At 40.5% G+C, this 21,046-nt stretch overlaps 1 protein-coding gene across 1 annotated transcript in view; it reads left to right on the forward strand.

Moving 5' to 3' along the window:
* Positions 1–21,046, forward strand: part of Slc9a4 (solute carrier family 9 member A4) — a 54,244-nt gene that overhangs the window by 16,317 nt on the left and 16,881 nt on the right. The window contains exons 3-8 of the mRNA XM_036168463.1: positions 7,241–7,500; positions 8,980–9,197; positions 12,776–12,978; positions 13,547–13,633; positions 15,866–15,936; positions 17,697–17,858. Coding sequence (XP_036024356.1) covers positions 7,241–7,500; positions 8,980–9,197; positions 12,776–12,978; positions 13,547–13,633; positions 15,866–15,936; positions 17,697–17,858 — 1,001 coding nt within the window. The remainder of the gene's footprint in view (positions 1–7,240; positions 7,501–8,979; positions 9,198–12,775; positions 12,979–13,546; positions 13,634–15,865; positions 15,937–17,696; positions 17,859–21,046) is intronic.

Consider the following 21,046-nt stretch of genomic DNA (forward strand, 5'->3'; position numbering starts at 1 on the left):
TGCCCTATCTATCCATCTATCCATCCATCCATCAATCAATCCATCCATCCATTCATCCATCCTTCCCTCCACCCATCCATCCAGTGCCTCATATCCAGTCATTTGTCTGTCCATCCAAAAACCACTACTGCACAGTTGCTTTATCAGATATTGCTCCTTCCAGGATGGTAAGAGTAACCTTTTAGGAAAAATGAACTTAAATTGACTGGTCATAGTTGATGTTTGCTTTTATGGCTGAAGAAGTAGCTCAGGTTTTAAATGACTCTTTGCATCATGTGGGTATGCTGACACCAGACAGCAAAAGATAGTATTTGGGGGATTTGCTTCAAGTTGGTGTAGAGCTGATAAAGAGAAATGTTTGTGTAGATGGAACAATGATGGACTTCACACTACCTTGGACAGCAGCAGAGGTGAGCAATGGGGTTGGTAGGGAGTGGGTATATTCTTAAGTTAGTTTTTAACTACTCACTTTAAAATGCTTTATGTCATTTAAAATAAACTATTTGGTACCTTTAGAGATGGGGTCTAGAACCTAGAAGAGAGATCTCACAGAGTCAGTGGCATGCCAGTGGCAACAGCAGCCAACATGTGGTAATGTTCTACGTCAGCATTCTTCAAGTTCAGAATTACATTCATTTTTTTTTTTTTTTTAAATAGAGGGGATTTCCTTAAAGGGCTCCTTCTTATTTGATTATTCTTCAAGGGAGCTGCCATTCAGTTTCTCTCTTTCCCAATGTATCCTCTGATCCCTTTTCAATTTGCCAACTTGACCCTAGCTTTCTGAACTTATGAACAAATGCTGAAAGATGTCCATCCCCAGGAGTTGGATCCCTTGTTAAGCTTTCCATTCTTGGATTGTAGGTCTGCAAGTTTGGGGCAGTGGGATTGTCTTTTCATGGTGGTTACCCAATATCCTGGGCTTTTTAAATCTAAAGCAGCTTTTGAAGCGATCTCCTTTGCTGTGCTCTAACTCAACAAAAGATATCATATAATATCTACCATATTGAATACCATGCCACAGTGAAAAGGATAGCGTCATATCAAGAAGTATGAGACCCATCCTGAAAATGACACATTCCTCATACTACCACACTCCAAACACAGCCAGAGAAACTGGTGATGACAGCCTCTAAAAGGTTGCAAGTGCAGTCCTAAAATGTGTCTATTAGCGGGAGAAACTTAAGGGTAAACAGTGCTGAGGGGCATCACTCCAGAATGAACATGTTTGGTCATTCATTTACATTCTGCTGCAATAGATCTTCTCATTTCTCTTCTCCTGCTGATCAGCTTTCATGGAATTGAGTCATAAAAGAAGTAGACAAATAGCATAAGGATGCTGGTACAGTTACACGGTCATCAGATCAAATAGCTATAGCAAGAGAAAGCATTGCACAGGTGAAGATGAGTAGACCCTCATGATGAAAATGTTAGTTCATAAGGATACCCCAAACTCATACGTGCATATGAGTCTACTTATAAGTGTTCCCTAAACATGAGATAAATTGTGACATATTCACAAGTAGGAGATGAATATTCTACAAGCAGTGCAGGAGAGTCTATTAACTTAGTCTCAGGACAAGCTAGGACAATACCTCCAAGACATAAAGGGTCTGCATCCTACCAACCACCTCGTTCTAGTTGCTATTTATGAGAACTATGCTGAACGACCCCAAATTAGACATTCTTTTTTAAGTACACACTTACCAAAAATGACCACTGTTTTCAACCATAATAAAACCTACATAAACTTAGCAACCTTCTGGCCATTCAGAGTGCTTTCAGTGTCCACTCATAACAGAATAAAATGAAAATAAAACTTCCAATAAGTAGAAATTAGACAATACATTTCTTCATACTCTGTAGCTCAAAAAAGAAACCATGAAAGAAATTAGATAACATTTTGATGAAATAATAAAAATACAGCATTCATAGCATTCATAATTTATGTGATATCTGCTTTAAGGAACATTTATAGCTTTAAAACCTCTTTATTAAAATCAAAATCAATGATATGAGGTTCTGCCTGTAACAAGAAAAGTTAGAGCTAAGTCAAAGGCAGCAATAGTGAGGCATTTGTAAGGATGGTAATAAATAATAATTTCTCATTTTAAAGTGGTACCTTGTCTATACCCAAAAGGGAAATCATATACACTCCTAATAAACTCTTTCAGATATAATGGAGGGAGGATCAATTTCCAACCTTATTATGTAGCCAACTTTGTCCTGACATCAAAACCAGATGAAGATATATTAAAGAAAGAAACCTACAGACCAATATCCATCATGACTACAGGCCAGGAAATTATTAATAAATTATTATAAAGTCAAATTTAACAATATATAAAAGCACAAAAAATTATGACCACAGTGAATTATATCTGTGAATTCAATTCATCACATAATTAAAATAAATGACTTTATTAACAAATACAGTCGATTATTTGACAGGATTCACCACCCATTTGTGATAAATACTTATGGCAATGTAGGAGGAGCAAGCAACCTTTTAGATCTTTATTTTTTTATTTTAAGAGGTTTTTGAAAATTGTATTTTATGTGTATGGATGTCTTACCTGCATATATATTCCTGCACCGCATATGTCCATGATGCTTGAAGATTTTCTGGAACTGGAGTTACAAATGATTATGAACGACAATGAAGGTGCTGGGAACTGAACCCAGTCCTCTGTAAGAAAAACACATGTTTTTACCCACTGAGCCATCTCTCCAGACCCATTTTTTCAGTCTTATAACACATTTAGATGGAAAACTTACAGCTTGCATCATACCAAAGGTTAAACATCAAACACATTTCTCCTAAGATGAAGATCAGTATGAGGATAGCCACTCTCAAAACTTCTACTTCCTATATTAGAGAGAAAAGCATGGAGCTAAGATCACCAAGAGTGTAGTATATAGTCAGCAGATAGCATGATGGCTTATGAAGATCATTAGGTATCCATAGCTCTACTAGAATAGAACTATCTTTAGTGAACTTATCAGGGCCATAGCATAGTAGTCACTCTGTGTCACTAAACACTGAGATGGTTAACACTAAGGAAGATTCGTTCAAGCTCATATTTTTAGTTCATGGTCTCTGTATATCCCCTAAAGTGTTTTTTAAGGGTGTGTAGCATGGCCAGAATCCACTCATCTCAGCAGTGCGTTCTATGGAAATCAATCCTCAACAAATTTGCTAAGATGGAAAAAGCATTCTCATTAGGAATTGATACTCTATTCCTGAGTCTCAGTGGGTCAGCTGATATACTTAGTTATCTCGTGAGGGTTTTCTGGATTGGATAGGCTTTATGAATGTTCACAGTGGCTTCAGTTATAGTCATGGGTGGCTGGAGGCATTTGTCAAAGGCAGCATGACCCTGAGATAATGAGTCAAGAGGGACAAATGAGTCTTATTCTTCATGTGTCAGGGACCTTTGTGAGATTTGGCTTCTTTGTTCATACATGAAAGATATACACATTTGAAATGAATCCAAAGAAAATCTTTTGACATTATAATGACAGCCAGAGATTGATATTTTGAAAAGTTAAAGATTTTTTTCACGGAGTAGTACAAATTGTGTGCAAATATAGTCTATTATTTGTGTGGGTCACTTAGCTACTAAAAGTCCCAAGTCATCTTTCTATACCTACCACTGCTGGAATCCAAGGTCAAAATAGGTCCCAATCATTGTATAGCCACTTGTAATCTGGAAATCTATGTAAAAGAGTTTGTGTTTGTGGCAACAGTATACAAATTTTTGAGCTGCAGTTTTTCTTCATGGATTTCCTCTGGATTTGTTAGTCAAATGAAGGCCCTCTTCACCTCATTTCAAACCTACTTTCTATGGGTTTGTGGAACCATTTTCAAAACAAATTCATAATGTTTCCAGTGGTCTCTGTGGGAGGGATTATGAGCATGCAAGGAGGTCATCTGCCACACTCTCCTTTCTCAACATTTCTGTATTTTAGTGCGTGTGTGTGTGTGTGTGTGTGTGTGTGTGTGTGTGTGTGTGTGCTTGTACTGCTTCCAGCAAATCTGCATGGTATTTTCTCCTTCTCCATTATCCCCAGCCTTTTCTTCTCCTGATGAGTTAAAACTTCTCTTTGGGGAAAGGCAGAAAACCTTGTCATAATCTCTTCATACTTCTATATCTGGCCAATCTTGCTACCAGCTGCTTATAACATTAAAATCAAACAGCCAGGGCACACACTCAGTGTGTCCTTGGCTTTTCCCTGGTGTTTTCATTCTCCCATCAGCAGGCTGTGGTCAATGAGGCATATCAAATGAGGTCTGTTGACAGATACTTGAACTGCTCTGAGGAAAACCTGCTCTGCCAGCTCACATTCTAAAGCTAAGGGCCATGCTGTAAAATTTTTGATATGCCACAAATTTAGGTGGGAAAATAAGTGGATACATACCATCTTAGTTAGGATTTCTATTGCTGTGGCAAAACACCATGACCAAAATGCAAGTTGGGAAGGAAAGGGCTTGTCTGGCTTACACTTCCATATTGCTGTTCATCCTTGAAGGAACTCAAGACAGGAACTCAACAAGGCAGGAACCTGGAGGCAGGAGCTGATGCAGAGGCCACGGACGGGTACTGCTTATTGACTTGCTCAACCTGCTTTCTTATACAACCCAGGACCATCAGCCCAGGGATAGCACCACCCACAATGGGCTGGGTCCTCCTCCAAGAATCACTAGCTAAGAAAATGCCCTATAGATGGATCTTATGGAGGCATTTTCTCAACTGAGGTTCTCTCCTTTCAGATAACTCTACCTTGTGTCAAGTTGACATAAGACTAGCCAGCACACACACATACACAAAATACATATGTATGTACACATACACATACATACATACCATTTTACAGTAAGACAAACAAGGTACATGGTGACTTCATGATCCTCAGAAAAGGAAATTTTCCTCATAGACCACTTGCTACTGTTTCTGCCCATATCTTAGAAGGCTAGAAGGGGCATTGGTTTTCAATGTACTTTCCTTATTCATGATTACATACATGGTAAGACATCAATCTAGAGATGACTTTAGAATGATTGCTCAGTGGTTAAGAACACATACTATTCTTTTAGAAGACCTGAATTTGGTTTCCAGCACCCTCATCAAGTTTCTCTCTCTTTTGCACACACACACACACACACACACACACACACACACACACACACACACACACTCACCTGTAACACCAGCTCCAGGAAATGTGATACCCTTTTCTGGATCCCACATGTAGTTTCACTCATACATGTACATGCCACACTCAGACAAACACATGTACACATAATTAATAATAAAATAATCAATTATGAGTAAATGATCATTAATTGCCAAGCTCTCTCTCTGTGAAATCAACAGAGGCAATTCATAGAAAAGATGCAGAGAGGTCAGAATTGGGAAATCATCTGTAAAGGAATGGCTGATGCAGCCTGCAGACCATGGTCGAGCTGCCAGCATCTGCAGACGCATGTCCTTCTGGCAAGCCCTGCAGGTAACGCCAAAGCCAGAGCTCAAAAGCTGTTAGGTTACAATGAAGAATGGAGGTACTCTGGCCTGATGGTGCATTCCCAGCTAAAAGGGAAGTAGAGGCAGGGAGATTACAAGCCTAAGGTCTACCTATGAATTAGTTACTTTTCCCTTTGCTGTGACCAAATACCTGACAAGAAGCACCATCAGGGAGGAAGGGGTTATTCCTGTTAGAAGACATAAAGACTGTCACAGTGGCAGGAGCTTGAGGCAGTGGGTCACTCTGCATTTACAGCCCAGAAGCTGAGAGAGATGCATGTTCATGCCAAGGTCCTTTTCTCCTTCCTGTGCAGTCTTGGACTCACAGCCACAGAACGGTGTTGCCCAGATTTAGAGTGGGTCTTCCCACCTCAGTGAACTCAGTCTAGACGTTCCCTCACAGACATGCACAGAATTACTGTTTTTATGGGAATTCTAAATCCCACCCAGTTGACAATGAAGATTAACCATCACAGCCTGCTTTGGCTATAAAAATGAGTTCAAGGCCAGATTGGGCAGCTTCTTAGGATCCAATCTCAAAATAAAATAAAATTAAATAAAATTTAAAAAGGATTAGAGATATGCTAGATGAACGCTCAATAATGGAGTACATACTTAGTATGCTTGAGACCCTACGTTCCTGGAGAGTCAATATAAGGAAGAATGCAAACCCAGCAACAAGCAGGAAGTGGTTCCCGGAGAAGCCTAACAGTGTGCAAAAGCCTGCTCGGATTCTGGTGTCACTGGGGAAGATGTGGATTGACCAGTGAGGAGCAGAGAAGTTGGCTGAGTCAGCCAAACTAGAGCTGGCCAAGAGGGACTGGGCAAACTAAAGGCCACTTTCTGAAAGGCAAGCATGACCAGACTTGATAAAACCCTGATGTTGTGAGATTCAGGGTTCTAGAGTGGGCAGAAGGTCGTCAGAGGAGAAGGCTGGGCCCAGGGAAGAAGGTTGAATTGGGCTAGCAGAGAACGTGCTGCTTGGGTTAGACCCCAGCACATGTATCATGCCGGGATTTTTGTAGAAAGCTTTGCAGCAGAACGATGCTGCATGGCTGCAAAGGAATTCTTTTCAGGGCATGTGACTCAGGCAGGCTCTACAGGAAGTCCTCATATCCACGTGGGTGACTCCTCCCAGAGGGACTGAAAGAAAATTTGAGAGGTCCCTTTCCCCTGAAAGTGTCCCTTCTGCACTCTGCTGAGGGAGCTTAACCTTGTGCCCACTTTATGCTCACTTTAAAGGAAAGGCTGAAAGGAATCACAGGGTTTATGACGCAGCGTACTAGGAAGTGTATGCTCAAAGCAGGGGAGCAATACATTAACCACATCTGGAATCACAGCCGAGAGGCTGACACACAGTGAGCGTTCATTTGTTATTAGCACTTTCCTTTGCTAGAAGATTTGCTCTTGTGCATGGGATGGAACAATAACTCAGTATGTGTATAAAATATGTAATAATCAAATTGAGATAATTAGGATCGCCACCTCCTCAAACATTCGTCATGCGCTCAATTATTGAAATCCAAATACTTGCCTTTTTCTTCAGTGAATCTGGATATGTCTAAACATGTTGGAGTGCATTTAAAAAATTGGATGGCTGTGTTAGTATTTGTGTCATTTACTCTTGTACTCTGTTTAACTGGATGCAAAGTTGAGAGAGTCCACGTGTAACATATTCTAATGTCTATTTCATGTTTCTCTCATTTGTATTTTTCCAGGTCTTATACAACATACTAATTGCCTTCACTAAGATGCATAAATTTGAGGACATAGAACCTGTGGACATTTTGGCCGGCTGCGCCAGATTCGTCATTGTGGGGTGTGGGGGAGTATTTTTCGGCATCATTTTTGGATTCATCTCTGCATTCATCACACGTTTCACTCAGAATATCTCTGCGATTGAGCCGCTCATCGTTTTCATGTTCAGTTATCTGTCTTACTTAGCAGCGGAGACACTTTATCTCTCTGGCATTCTGGCGTGAGTACAATCTATGGATGGAGTCCCATGGGAACATGTAGCCGATTTAAGAGCTGTATGGCCTGTGTATTTGGGAAAGGCCTGAAGCTAGTCCCCCGAGGCATCGCAGGGTGGAGGATTTCTTAACTTTCTGAAAACTGATTCTGGTCCTCTGCCAAACAAATGTTCTCTGCGACATTTGCCTGAGGAAAGTCTAGCAATCAGAATGTCAATTTAAAATGTTCAGGAACACTGGCTCGAAGAAGAGCTGGGAATGGTTCAAGCTTAAAGTCCATCTGAACAGTTTCTTTTCTTCCTCAAAAAATTCATTTTAGAGCCAGGCATGAGGGTGCACACTTTTACTCCCAGCACTCAGGAGGCAGAGGCAGGTGGAGCTCTGTGAGTTTGAGGGCAGCCTGATATAAATAGCAAGTTTTACGACACCCGGGGGAGACCCTGTCTGGAAAAAAATTTAAAAAATAAAGATAGTGATGATGATGATAACAACAATAATAACAATAATATTTTTGGAGAAGAAAGGAGGCATGCAGTGAGTAACTTCCATTCTCGGCTCTGTTTGTTGTTAATTCCGCTCCAACCCCATCACAACCTACACTCCCCCCAGGAGAGAAGAAAGCTGGGTACATGGTGTTCAACCTCATATCCTTGTAACTTGGAAAGGTTTTCCTAGAATGAGGCTTCTCAGTTTGGCTTATTAGCTCTGGTCACTTTCCAGGCAGAAAGTTTTAATTGTATTATATAGAAATCCATTTGCCAATTAAATATAATAATATGGACTTTAGGTACTATTGTTTTCCCTCTTTAAAATGACCACAATTGCTAGGACAAGAAAAGAGCCTTCTCTCCACCATCCTAGGTAAATAGCTCCAGAAAAGAAAAACTTGAAATATTTAAATAACGTGGTTGTAAGAAATACCACTTGGGAGCTGGATGGGATATGCATGTAAGGACAGCACTTAGGAGACAGAAGCAAGAAAATATTTGATTAAAAAAGAGAGACTACTGAGCATTCTATCTGTTGAACTCAAGTAGATTTAATTTGGCTTAAGGCAAAGTCAAGTATCCTCTAGCCAGATTTAAGGCTGAAAAAGTTCTCTTTGAGAAAAGAGAGATCCAAATGCATTTTGCTTCTGATTTTCCTGAGTGAATGACTTGCCAGTGTGCATGTATGCATGTGTGCGTGTGTGTGTGCGTGTGTGTGTGTGTGTGTGTGTGTGTGTGTGTGTGTGAAGGCTATGTCACACCCACCTTCCTACTACACTTGCTTTTTCCTGTACCTGGTTGAAGAGGCAGGAAGCAAATCTGTGGTCCACAGCCAGAGATCGACAGGTCCCCAGACAGGCTGAGACACTGATTTTGGATAGAGGTAGGCTTCCTCTCTATACAGCCTTGTTCTGCTCTGGGCAGGCAACCTTGGCGGTGGCAACCTTGGCGATATGACAAACGCGGTGTCTACCTGAACCTCTGCTTCTTCTGTAGAATCACGGCTTGTGCAGTGACAATGAAAAAGTATGTGGAAGAGAATGTGTCCCAGACATCCTACACGACCATCAAGTACTTCATGAAGATGCTGAGCAGTGTGAGCGAGACCTTGATCTTCATCTTCATGGGCGTGTCCACCGTTGGGAAGAACCACGAGTGGAACTGGGCATTCATTTGCTTCACGCTGGTCTTCTGCCAGATCTGGAGAGCCATCAGTAAGAGACATGAGGGCTCCAACGCTCTCCTGCCCTGCTTCCCACCCCAGCTTCCTTTTCCCTCTGTTGAACCAGGAGGGAATCGATGCTAACTGCTTCTCCTGTGCAGGGGCGTGCAGACAGCTCCTCCTTACTGACCAGAAACAGTTTATTGCCCTCCTCAGTCGACTCAGAGCCACCAGCTGACTAGAGGTTCTCCTCAGAAGTGAGGATGGAGCAGGGAGTATTTTGTGTTTTGATGAGAGAGAGAGAGAGAGAGAGAGAGAGAGAGAGAGAGAGAGAGAGAGAGAAGCAACTTTCACATACACATTTAAAAATAACTCAGTAAATATATGTGTTGCTCCACTTCCCTGCCAGTTTGTAGCCTTTTGCATGTTAACTCAGATATAGATCATAAACTGTGGGCGTTTACACTTCTGATACAGGACAAGTGAGATCTCACAACCTGCATTCTATGCAAGGCAAACACTGTTGGGAAGCATTTGGGTAAATGGTATGGCTGGCCTAGGGGAGAAGGGAGTGGTGTGAATATACAGCCAGCAAAGGACCAAGGAGGGAATTATTAATTTTAAGGTGCTCATTTTGGGGGCTAGGGAGATTGTTCAGTCAAGTAATGTGCTTGCTACACTAGAGTGAGGGCCTCATCATCAAAACTAGGAATGGGATTCCAGTGCTGGGGAGAGGGAGGCAGGAAGATCCCTGAGGCTTGTTTATGGTCAGCCAGTCCAGCCACTCGGTGAGTTTCAGTTTCAGGAAAAGCCTCTGCCTCAAAAATGAGGCAGAGAAGAGATTAAGGAAGATAATGACCTCTACCCACTCTGGCTCTGTTTACAAATAAACGCATACACACATACACACACACACACACACACACACACACACACACACACATACATGAACAGAGAGAGAGGGTGAGCACTCTTAATTATCACATTAATTAGTAAAAAGAGCAATACTATAAATAACCTAACTTCTGGAAAAAAAATTCCATTATAAGGAAAAAGATCCAATGGCTACTATGCACTCCTATTTTAGGAGCTAGAAAAGAACATTAGCACTGAACTGCATATATATATATGCTGCCCTTTTATGAATAGAGTAAATATGATTCTGCAAAAGGACCAGAGGCTGAGATCAAAACAAGTATTTACTACACCAACGAAGCAAGGTTGTATGTATAGGAAGCCCATATCTAATATACATTATATATAATATATTTGAGATAAGATCTTACTGTGTAGCCCTGGCTAGCCTGAAACTCTTTATATGACTCAGGTTGGCTTCAGACTCATGGAGATTAACCCATCAATAATGTGCTCAGTTCTGGACTTAAAGCAAGTTGTGTATCACCAGACCTATAGAAATGTGTGTGTGTGTGTGTGTGTGTGTGTGTGTGTGTGTGTGACAGAGAGAGAGAGAGAGAGAGAGAGAGAGAGACTCTTATAGAAATTATATTTTAAACAATGTGGCCAATTGTTTTCAGCCAATTTTTAACACATATGTATTAAAATTAATTTATGATAGCTTTGAGGATGCAAAAATGAATGACAAGAGGGTTGGGATGACTCAGCTGTTAAAAGCATGGTCTGCTCTTCCAGAGGACCTGGGTTTGAGTCCCAGCACCCACATGGTATCTCACAGCTATCTGTAACTCCAGTGCCAGAGGATCCAGTGCTCTGTGGACACTGCACACATGTTTTGCGCATACATGTATATATGGAGGCAAAACACTTGTACACGTAAAATAAAATAAATATTAATTTTTTAATGACAAGAATGTAGAAATATTAAAATAGTAATAAGAGTAGCTGAATATATGCTAATTTTTGGTGGAAAAAAATCAAAGCTGTTGTGATATAAACTGAAAATATCACATCAAATTTTTGCGTAATTTCTGACTCACTATTTGGAGCTGGACAGACATTAATCTATTTAAAGTCTTGTTCCTCAAGCTAAAAATAACAGTTTTGGATAAAAATTATCAGTCCCTTCCTGTTATGCTATTCAACAGATCTACAGGGAATCAGTACTGATGTCAAGAGAAGTGAAATGAGAAAGATTCAACCAAGCAAGCAGGAAAATGAGCCATCTGGATAGAGGGGTTCTGTTACCCTTAGTGATCGTCCATTCCCTCACACAGTCCTTTAACTGAGAGAATTCATGAACCACTGTTGTGAGAGTGGCTGGCTTGGGCAGGTCACCATGACTGTGAGAACCAGTGTGAGAAAACAGATCATTGCCTACTCTCTCCGTTCCAACTCAGTGTCTCTAACCATAGCTAATGACTATGAAGGCTTATGGATATGAGGCAATGTTCTCTGTTATTTATGAGAATAGTGTTTGTTTAACTTTTCACCTCCCTACTTAGGTAAGTACACTTGGTTTTCTGTATCTGTGGGCTCTGCAGATGTGATTTCAACCAGTCACAGATCAATACTTTTGCAGGAAGAAAACACATCTGCATTGCACATGTACAGACTTCATTTATTGTTATCACTTCCTAAATGATATAGCACAGCAACCATGCTGTAAGCAATCTAGAGATAGCTTCAAGTATCCAAGAGAATGTGTACAGGCTAGACCCAAATGCTTCATGCAATAGAAAGGGACTTAGGCATTCATGGAAATGGGCATCTGTGAGCGTCCTGGGCCCTGTCTCCTGTGGAAACTGAGGGTTGACTGTGCTCTTGTCTCTGGTTTCTGATGATATGGGATGATGTGGAACTTTTCGCAAGGTCACATGACTAGTAGGTAAAGAGAAGCTCAGAGAGACCCACCAAAAACCCCATGAATTCCATTGTCCCTTGTAGTCTAATATGCCTGATAGTAAATGCTTTCTATGAGATGTGGGGATAGGAGCACATAGGGACATAAAGAGATGACACTTTTGGAAGGTCCACTCAAAGCTTTAGCACAGGAACCTTTCTTGCCCAGAACCAGTATGTCAGTGGCGGCTTTCATGTGGAACAAATGGCCATGGAGAATCCGTATGGCGAAAAACACTTCTGTACTTTGCACAAGCTCCCTGCCTTCCAACCTCCATTTATTACTACACAGAAGGACAGTAAGAAGTATCCTATGCCCATCTCCAACCCCAAACCCTTGCAAACTTTCTTGTTTGTTTATATGAACCTCAAGCACCAAGTCAGCCAGAATGGATCTGCCCATCATGTACTGTCCACAGTCACTGAGGGATCTCCCCTCACATTCAAACTATAGATCTTTTGGAGGTATCTCCTGAGAACATGAGATAAGAGGTTTTTATTCCACAAACACCCTTCCTTTAACTGGTTTTGAAAGGCACCACAAGTGTGGATACAGTTTAGAAATATATGCCTTGTATTCATTTTAAATTAAGATTTTATTATTTTAAACACACACACACACACACAATGCTTGGGCTGGGAAAACCTCTAACTGGAGAGCCAAAATATCCCAGAAATGCAGAATCTTGAGAGAGGGTCTGGTTGAGATGAGTGATCTTGGGTGTGATAGAATTGGGCTACCTTTGCTTAGTCTCTGCGTTGTCACCACTCATGTCCTGCTGCCTGCTCTAATACGTATCTCCCCCTTTCCAGGCGTATTTACTCTCTTCTATGTCAGTAACCAGTTTCGGACTTTTCCCTTCTCCATCAAGGACCAGTTCATAATCTTCTACAGTGGCGTGAGAGGCGCGGGAAGCTTTTCCCTTGCGTTTTTGCTTCCTCTGTCCCTTTTTCCTAGGAAGAAATTATTTATTACTGCTACTTTAGTAGTTACGTACTTTACTGTATTCTTTCAGGTTGGTAGACTTCTTTCATATTTAATATACATACATCTCTCACAGCTACATACTAAATTCGTAAGATGTAAATAAAGATGCTGTATCTGGTGTTTAGAATTCTGGCTCATCCTCTAATATAGAGTCTAAATAGATTCTAAATTACTTAGAGGCCACGTTCATGATAAAGCTGTAACTTCTGAAACACACTGTCTTTGAGTCAATCCAACATAGTGATCAAAATATTCCCAGGTGAGGTGTGAAAAATTGTTAACTCTGTTTATCTTGGAAAATGTGACAGCAACTGGTACTCAATAACACAGTGTTTTGTTTTAGCGGATGTTAGGTCTTAATGAAGTAATGAAGATTTATTTTTAGAGACATCAAGATATTGTATTAACATAGATTATAACGTATATTTTGTTGGTGTGTGTAGAAGAACTAAGAATTAAAGTAAGTTTGATGCATTTAATCCCATAGAAAATAGAAACAAGCACATACAGATTGGGCATTTTATAGTTTTGATGATACAATGGTTCTCTATAGTAACAGTGTTCACCTCAGGAAAACCCTTTTTTTCATGACCCAGGGAATCACAATTGGCCCACTGGTCAGGTACCTGGATGTCAGAAAGACCAATAAAAAAGAATCCATCAATGAAGAGCTGCATATCCGGGTAAGTCAGCCCTGTCCTTTCTGATGAATGAATGAAATGTTTCCCATGTATCACTTTCAGTAGTCATCTGGAGCTTCCAGGAGACTGTGGACATGTCAGGAGACTCATAGACCTTTTCCTTCTGGCTCCACCAAATAGGACTGGACTTCTTTGCTATTGCTGCTTCAGGGAATTAATACAGCTGCAGTGGCTTCTAACAATGCAAGTGTGTTACCTTAGAGTTTGGGAAGAAGACCTTTGGAAATGGGTCCCATTAGTGGAGTTCAGTGCAATGCTCCCTTCGGGGGCTCCAGGGAAGGATATCTTTGTCTCCTTCAGCCTCTATCGGCTGCCTGCATTGCTGTGGTCAAAGAGTGAAAGCTAGGGGTCCTGTGTATGGTGGCAAATGCTGTGTCACTGGACTGTGTCCCCAGCCCAACGCCTGGCATTCTTAACTAGAGAATCCTAAATGCTTCTGATCTCAAGGTTTTCAGCTGATCTGGTCAGATCTCTTGGATTGTCTAGGACCCTTCTCCTGTTTAAAGCAACTGATGGTGAGCTCTACCTGCAACCACAGTCATAGCAACATACAAATTATCTCTTGTTTGGATGACTGGAGATTTGCCTAATCAAGTTAACACCTCAGAAGAATGTCACACTGACTAATGTTCATCGTGGTCCAAATGGCTGCTGAAGTAATTGTTTCATAGGAATATGGCTTCTACTTGTCTGCTTGAGTTCAACATGGTATCAAAACTATGACATTCAGAATGACCCCCATGAATAGAAACAAGAACTAGTGTGTGAAAGACATACAGGCACACCCAAGAGTGCACATACCCATGCACACATGATCACACAATCACACACAAAGTATTTGCCAAAATGGCTGTGTACAAGCAATGACTGGGAAGCCCTGTCATCATAGCTGCTCCAGAGACTCAAGCTTAGCAGGATGATTTGACTAGACCTTTTTGTTTGTTTTATTTTTACACCAAAGTAATCATACTTCTGATCATTTTAATGCTGTAAAGATTGGTGAAATCTTCATTTGTTAGTCTTGAATTTCATACAAATAGATGCCAGATGAAATAAAGTCATTTAAATTGCAGGAAATCAAAATTAAAAATTGCAAAATTATTTGAGAATATTTAACAAATTAGAAGAGAGAATGTTTAAAAACTATGTTAATACCTTCAACTGATTGTACATTTTTGTCTTTACCCTTATCACCTTATTAAGAGAAATCAGCAACATTCTTTAAATGGAAATTCAGTATTTCACCTCTTCCTCTTTTATTCTTCCTTCTTACAAAGTTATGACTAAAGCCAACTCTGAAGGTTCAAGTCTTTAATCTAACACTTGAGGACCAGAGGCAGATTGGATCTCTGTGAGTTTGAGGCCAGCCTGGTCTACACAGAGAGACTCTGTCTTGAAAAATAAACATTATGACTATCATTAGAAGACAGTAGATCAATTAAAGGTTTAAGTATTAATTTTGCATTTTTAATTTTCTTCAAAATAAAACAGGAGCCATCATAAACCTGCATAATTTTTTATTTCAATTATTTATAGACCTATTCATAGGATTTTAAGAGTATATCTCCTCAAAATTCTTATAAATCATTATGAACAGAACAAACATAGTATAATTGACTTGTGTGTTGAACTGTGAATTCCTGGACTAAAAGATTTAATTTTAAAATGAAAATGAAGATCATATATTGGTTTATAAGTATAAAGATTGGGTTTTTATGCCTTTACCTCCCTAACTACCTGTCTCATGTGGAAAAAAAATGAAAAATGTGGACAAGTGTGCTTATTATTATAATAGAACATCTGAGGAATAATATTTGGGAAACTATGCAAGTTAGACATGTGATTTTCTCTTCACAATGAAATAAAAGTAATACCTAATCATTATACTTTGCATCCATATGATTTCAATAATGAGAAATTTCTAAATCTTCCTAGAAAAGTATTATTCAAACCAATTGCCAGGTATACTATTTTCACTCTATTTTATGGAAATTATCAAGATGTTTATGTTCAGAATCTTTCAGTCATGAAGAGAAGGAATTACTATGAAAAGCCTGTCATATTCTAGCAACATAACCAGAGTGCTAGGAAAGAGGTTATGCTTAAGTAAATTAAAGCCTTCCTTAGTCTCCAAAGCCTATAGTTTGTGTGTGCGTGTGCCTTTCAGAGTTCATATTTTACTAACATTTCATCTTCTCATGTTTGGTTTGGCAGCTGATGGATCATCTAAAGGCTGGGATTGAAGATGTGTGTGGGCAATGGAGTCACTACCAAGTGAGAGACAAGTAAGTAGGTTAGAGTTTCATTGCTTAACAATGGCTCCTTGAGGGTGGCTCCTTGAGGAACAGGGATCCAGGAAGATGAAGGACTGGAGTAGTACTATAACAGAAACATGCCTAGCATGGAAGATGAGAGGTGTCAGGAGAGAGCTGTAGAGGTGGGGCAGATTGCTTTGAAGAGGAACAGCACAAGTAGTCAATGAAAAGTAGAGAGTCATACTTAAGTTGGAAACAAAGACAACACCCCCATCCTCCTGACAACAGTAGCTCAACCATGTGATAATCAACTTCATGAAGTTGTGGAGGCATTCAGTGACTCATTAAGGGCCTGGAGAAATCTTAGTTGGAGACCTCTAAGAGTCATTCATATACAGCAATTCTTCTGAGATGCCCAGAGCCTTCTTGCTCACCACATCCCACAGTTCTGAATGGATTCTTTTAATCTCAACTAGAGGAATGTGGCTGGAGACAGATGGTAAGGCATCATCAAGTAGTTAACAGCTACATCGTGGGCATGTGTGGGATCTTATCAAAGGTGTGAAGAGGAAACAAACTGAGCACAGGACTCGGAACTCCCTAGCTAATGGAGCTGATGAGAAAATGCAAGAGCAGATGAAGCCAGGGAGAAGTGACCAGAGAGGAATGGAGTGAGGCAGGAGAGAACCAACATGGAAGGGATGACCTGGTATATCAAGAGACTTAAGTGGCTAACAGGGTCAGGACAATGGCAGCCACAGGAGTTGACAATTACAAGGTCAAGATGGACTCAGCATCTTGAAAAGTCAAATGCATTGTGAAGACAGGTTATGGGAGGAGCTGATTATAGTGGTTTGAGGAGAAATCACAGCATCTCATAACAAAGGTCAAAAGGTCAAGGGGTGATCTACTTGAAAAGAACAGGTGGATCAAAACCAAAAAGATGACAAAGCTCTGGAGGTCAGTCTAACATACACAGAGAGGACTTAACTGATTTTGTCTGTCAACCTCACTGTCTAGGGAAACAAACACTAGACAATAAGCCAACATTCCAGGAAGTTATGTTCCCTATCAAAAAACAAAGCAGGCAGAAAACCACTCTTTGAATGTGAAATGATTAGAAGCATTGAAAATTGTGACTCCAGACAAGCTCTCAAGACATCATTGCATGTGTGCAGCTTAGGCTAATGGGTCGACCAGATGTTCACAACAGTAGTCAGCTAGCTTTCCTTTATTAAGATTGTTGGGATGTTTGGTGGGGGCAGCGAGCAATTCTTTTCCTTAGTTGGCAAGATTCAAAGTGATCTGCAACACAATGAGGCAAAGCTACTCTAACTGGCAGACAATTTAAACTTACTGGGTTCTGGCTGAATAGACCTATATTACTGTAAGTGAAACAGCTGCTGTGAGGAGCCTTTAGGAAACAATGCTTGTTCAAAAGCCTCAGCTACTTCAATTCTGTTCTTACAGTTAGAGCTGAGTAGGCCTAGCCACCCGCCCCCCGGGGGCCCTCCTCTTATGTGTACTTTCTACCCTGATTGCACCTTGTTCCTTTCTTTTTGTTTAGTTGATTTCATTGTATTCAAGCCACCAGGCCACTCTTTTTTATTAAAAACAAAGTAAAACATAAATACTATGGGTTTTTTGTTTTGTTTTGTTTTTTTTGAGACAGGGTTTCTCTGTACAATGTGTTCAAATGTGATGAGTTTTAGGCACTTGATGTTGTAATTTGTTTAAAGAAAAATCTGTACTTCCACAATACTGATGGATATGTTGGTTTTAATGTTTAGGTTCAAGAAGTTTGATCATAGATACTTACGGAAAATCCTAATCCGGAGGAACCTGCCAAAATCAAGCATTGTTTCTTTGTATAAGAAGCTTGAGATGAAACAGGCCATTGAGATGGTAGAGACCGGAATACTGACCTCAGCAGCTTTCCCCACACCCTATCAGTGAGTTCTATCTGCTTTTTGATCTAGATCAGTGGTTCTCAACCTTCCTAATGGGGATACCCTTTAATATAGTTCCTCTCGTCTTGGTGACCTCCAACCACAAGAATATTTCATTGCTACTTCATAACTGTAATTTTGCAACTGTTATGAATTATAATGTAAACATTGGTTATGTGACCCACAAGAGGGTCACAACCCACAGATTGATCTAAACTTTCAATATCTGAATTTCAAGGCTGAGTCATGGCTCCATTTGAAAGAAGTAGCAGAAGAGACTAGGCAGAAAGATGAATGTGGCAATTAACATTCTGAAATGTAACAAATACTTGAAGATGGGGAAAGGTTTATTGGGGCTCACAGTAGGAGCCAGGTAATTCATTCAATCTGTGACTGGTTGGTGCTTTTGGGCCTGAGGTGAGGTGGCATATTATGGTCACCATTATAACAAAACATTCACCTCATGGAGGAGAAGCTAGATGTTTCAATGTCTCACTCAACAACAGGTCCCCAAAGGCCTGAAGCCCTCCCCACTGGATACCATCTCATAAAGGTCCCCCATTTTTCAGTAGTGCCATGTTCTGAGATCCAAACAATTCTAACCTGGGCTTTAGCTCTGAGGATGGAATCATGGAATAATATTGTCTAGTTCTTGACATTTTGAGCATTGTTTCAAGCTTGACATGTTTTACCAGTTTGGGGGAATTGCTTTTTAACCCAGTTGAATTCTTTAAGTTATATGCCATCTTCTAAGTAAAGACATAGACTGGCAGGCTATTTGATAACATGTTTCTCTTTGGTTAGAAATTTCATACTTGGTGGTGGTGGTGCACATCTTTAATTCCAGCACTTGGGAGAGACAGAGCCAGGTGGATCTTTGTGAGTTTGAGGCCAGCCTGGTCTACAGAGGGAGATCCAAGACAGGTACCAAAACCTCACAGAAAAACCATACCTCAAAAAAAAAAAAAAAGAAAAAACAAGCAAACAAACAAAAAAGAAAGAAAGAAAGAAAAAGAAAGGAAGGAAGAAAGAAATGAAAAAAAAGAAAAAAAAAGAAAAGAAATTTCTCTCCTACAAGCTCTGTTCACTTGGTTCTGTTCTTCTGTTGCATTTTGTGCAAACTGTATTCCTCTTCCTGTCTTCCATGGGGAGAGGTATTAGGTGTCTGGGATGCTGACTTGGATTTGGGAGAGCCTCCTGTGGCACTACAATGAAATGTATGAAGCAGGTTACTTGTAAAAGTGCAGGGAGGTTAGGTGGGGCTCAGAGTTCTGGGGGTTCAAGGCTAATGTCAAGTCTATGGTTCTTTGATAACAGCAGAGTGGGAGAGGCATGCACCCTAGTGAGGGTGCATATTCTTAATCAAGGAGAGAAAGGAAGGATTAAGATGAGTCCTAAAATCCCCTTTGAGATCACACTTCCAGTGACCTAAAAACTTTTCACTAGGACACGCCATTTAAAAGCCCACAGAGACTTCTCAAGACTGGTACTGGAGACCAAGCTCTTACACATGGATCTCTGAGAAGGACTTCTTCTAAACCAAGGCAGGGGGGACAGGAGGTGCTAGTAAGAGGTGAGGTAGCTTGTGGCTCTTTAAAGTTAAAGAGGTGTTTGCAATACAAAGAGTCTATATGAGATTGTGAGTTGCGTCTCAAATCCCCGAGACAAGCTTGGATCAGGACCAGAAAGCCGACTGGCTTCTAGGTGAAGAGAAGACTATAAAGATTCAGTGTGGAGGCAAGGCAGGGGGAGAGGCCTTATTTGGTGTGTGGTTTCTACCATCTGGTAACCAATTGTCCCCAGAGCTGGATAGATATTTTTAAAAAACCGTTTTAATTGTCTGACATTTTACAGAAGCTCCTTCAGTATTTCAAGAATTAACTCCCAAAGATGCCCAGCTTTCTTCTAAGTGATGGCATATAGGTTGCAAAAATTAATCACAGCGTATATTTAGGGAAAGGACATACTGGCATCTCCATACTGTCATTGTCTTCAGATAATGACACTTGATCATGAGCTCCAGTTATGTCTTCACATCAGGGAAGTGAGAACAGAGCTAAGAATAGGTACCAATAAAATTGTCACAAACTGGCTGAGTGTTATTTCACAGGTAACACCTTCCCCCCTCGACCTGCTAATGAATCAGAAACACTAGCACCTTCTTACATGACCGGGGAAGATGTAAACAAGTGTCCTTAATGTCACCCCGTATAAACAGAAAGCTTTGTGCCTTGTTTATCCCTGGGATTGTTTCGGTGGCTTATTTGTCTGTGTTGCGCTGCCCATTACGTAACCAAAAGGAGACGCCTGGTGCTAAAATGGGAATGTGCTATCAAATATTTATTGGCAATGCTGTCCAGAGCCACAGTGGAGCCAGAGGTGGCTGGAAAAACCAGGAATGCTGATTCTGTTTTCATTCAACATGTTAGTATTTTATCCATCCAAGTTTCTCTCCTTGTGTTTTATTTCACTTTTTAAAGCAATGCATGCAAAAATCTTACTTTTGTCCAAGGTTTCTGGCTCTCCCTTACACTTCGTGCCTTAGCTCATGTCCTGCTAGTGTGTGTGCTAAACACACTGTGAAGACAGACATAAGTACTGCCCTTCCAGACCCCAAACATGGACAAGGCATCCCATTAATATAAGAGATCACACAGCGCAGTATAATAAAGGATGGGAATCAATGTGACTATAGGAGCAATGTGTCACACCGGATCTCCTGCTGTGTGGCCTACTCATCAAAGGATGAATTTTAGTTAATGCAGAGGTAGAGGAGGGCTGGACAGTTTCAGACAGAAACTGCCTCCACCAGTGTGCTTGATACTTCTGTGAGCACTTGGTCTAGGAATGTGAGGGTGTTTATCTCTTATCTCAGACTAGAATCTCATCCATGTTTCAGTCTATTGGTTTAAAACATATTTTGAACTTCTGTATAACATCACAATGTATTATTGGCCATAAGCAACTGCTTCAAATCTGACCACAAGGCAATTTTTAAACCAGTTTTATTTGGCACACTTCCCTGCTGACTTTAAGTCAATCATGTCTTCAGACACTGATCCAAGATTCCTAAGAGTCTTACAGGTAAGGGGTTTTTCCACCTCATATAGCCCTGTCAAGTAAGTTAACTGGAGTGAGAAAGATTTTGTTAAAGCTGATGTTTAATACATTTTTAGTATTTAACCTAACAT

The sequence above is a fragment of the Onychomys torridus genome, chromosome 18 (genome assembly GCF_903995425.1).
Source record: "Onychomys torridus chromosome 18, mOncTor1.1, whole genome shotgun sequence".
NCBI classification, from domain to species: domain Eukaryota; kingdom Metazoa; phylum Chordata; class Mammalia; order Rodentia; family Cricetidae; genus Onychomys; species Onychomys torridus.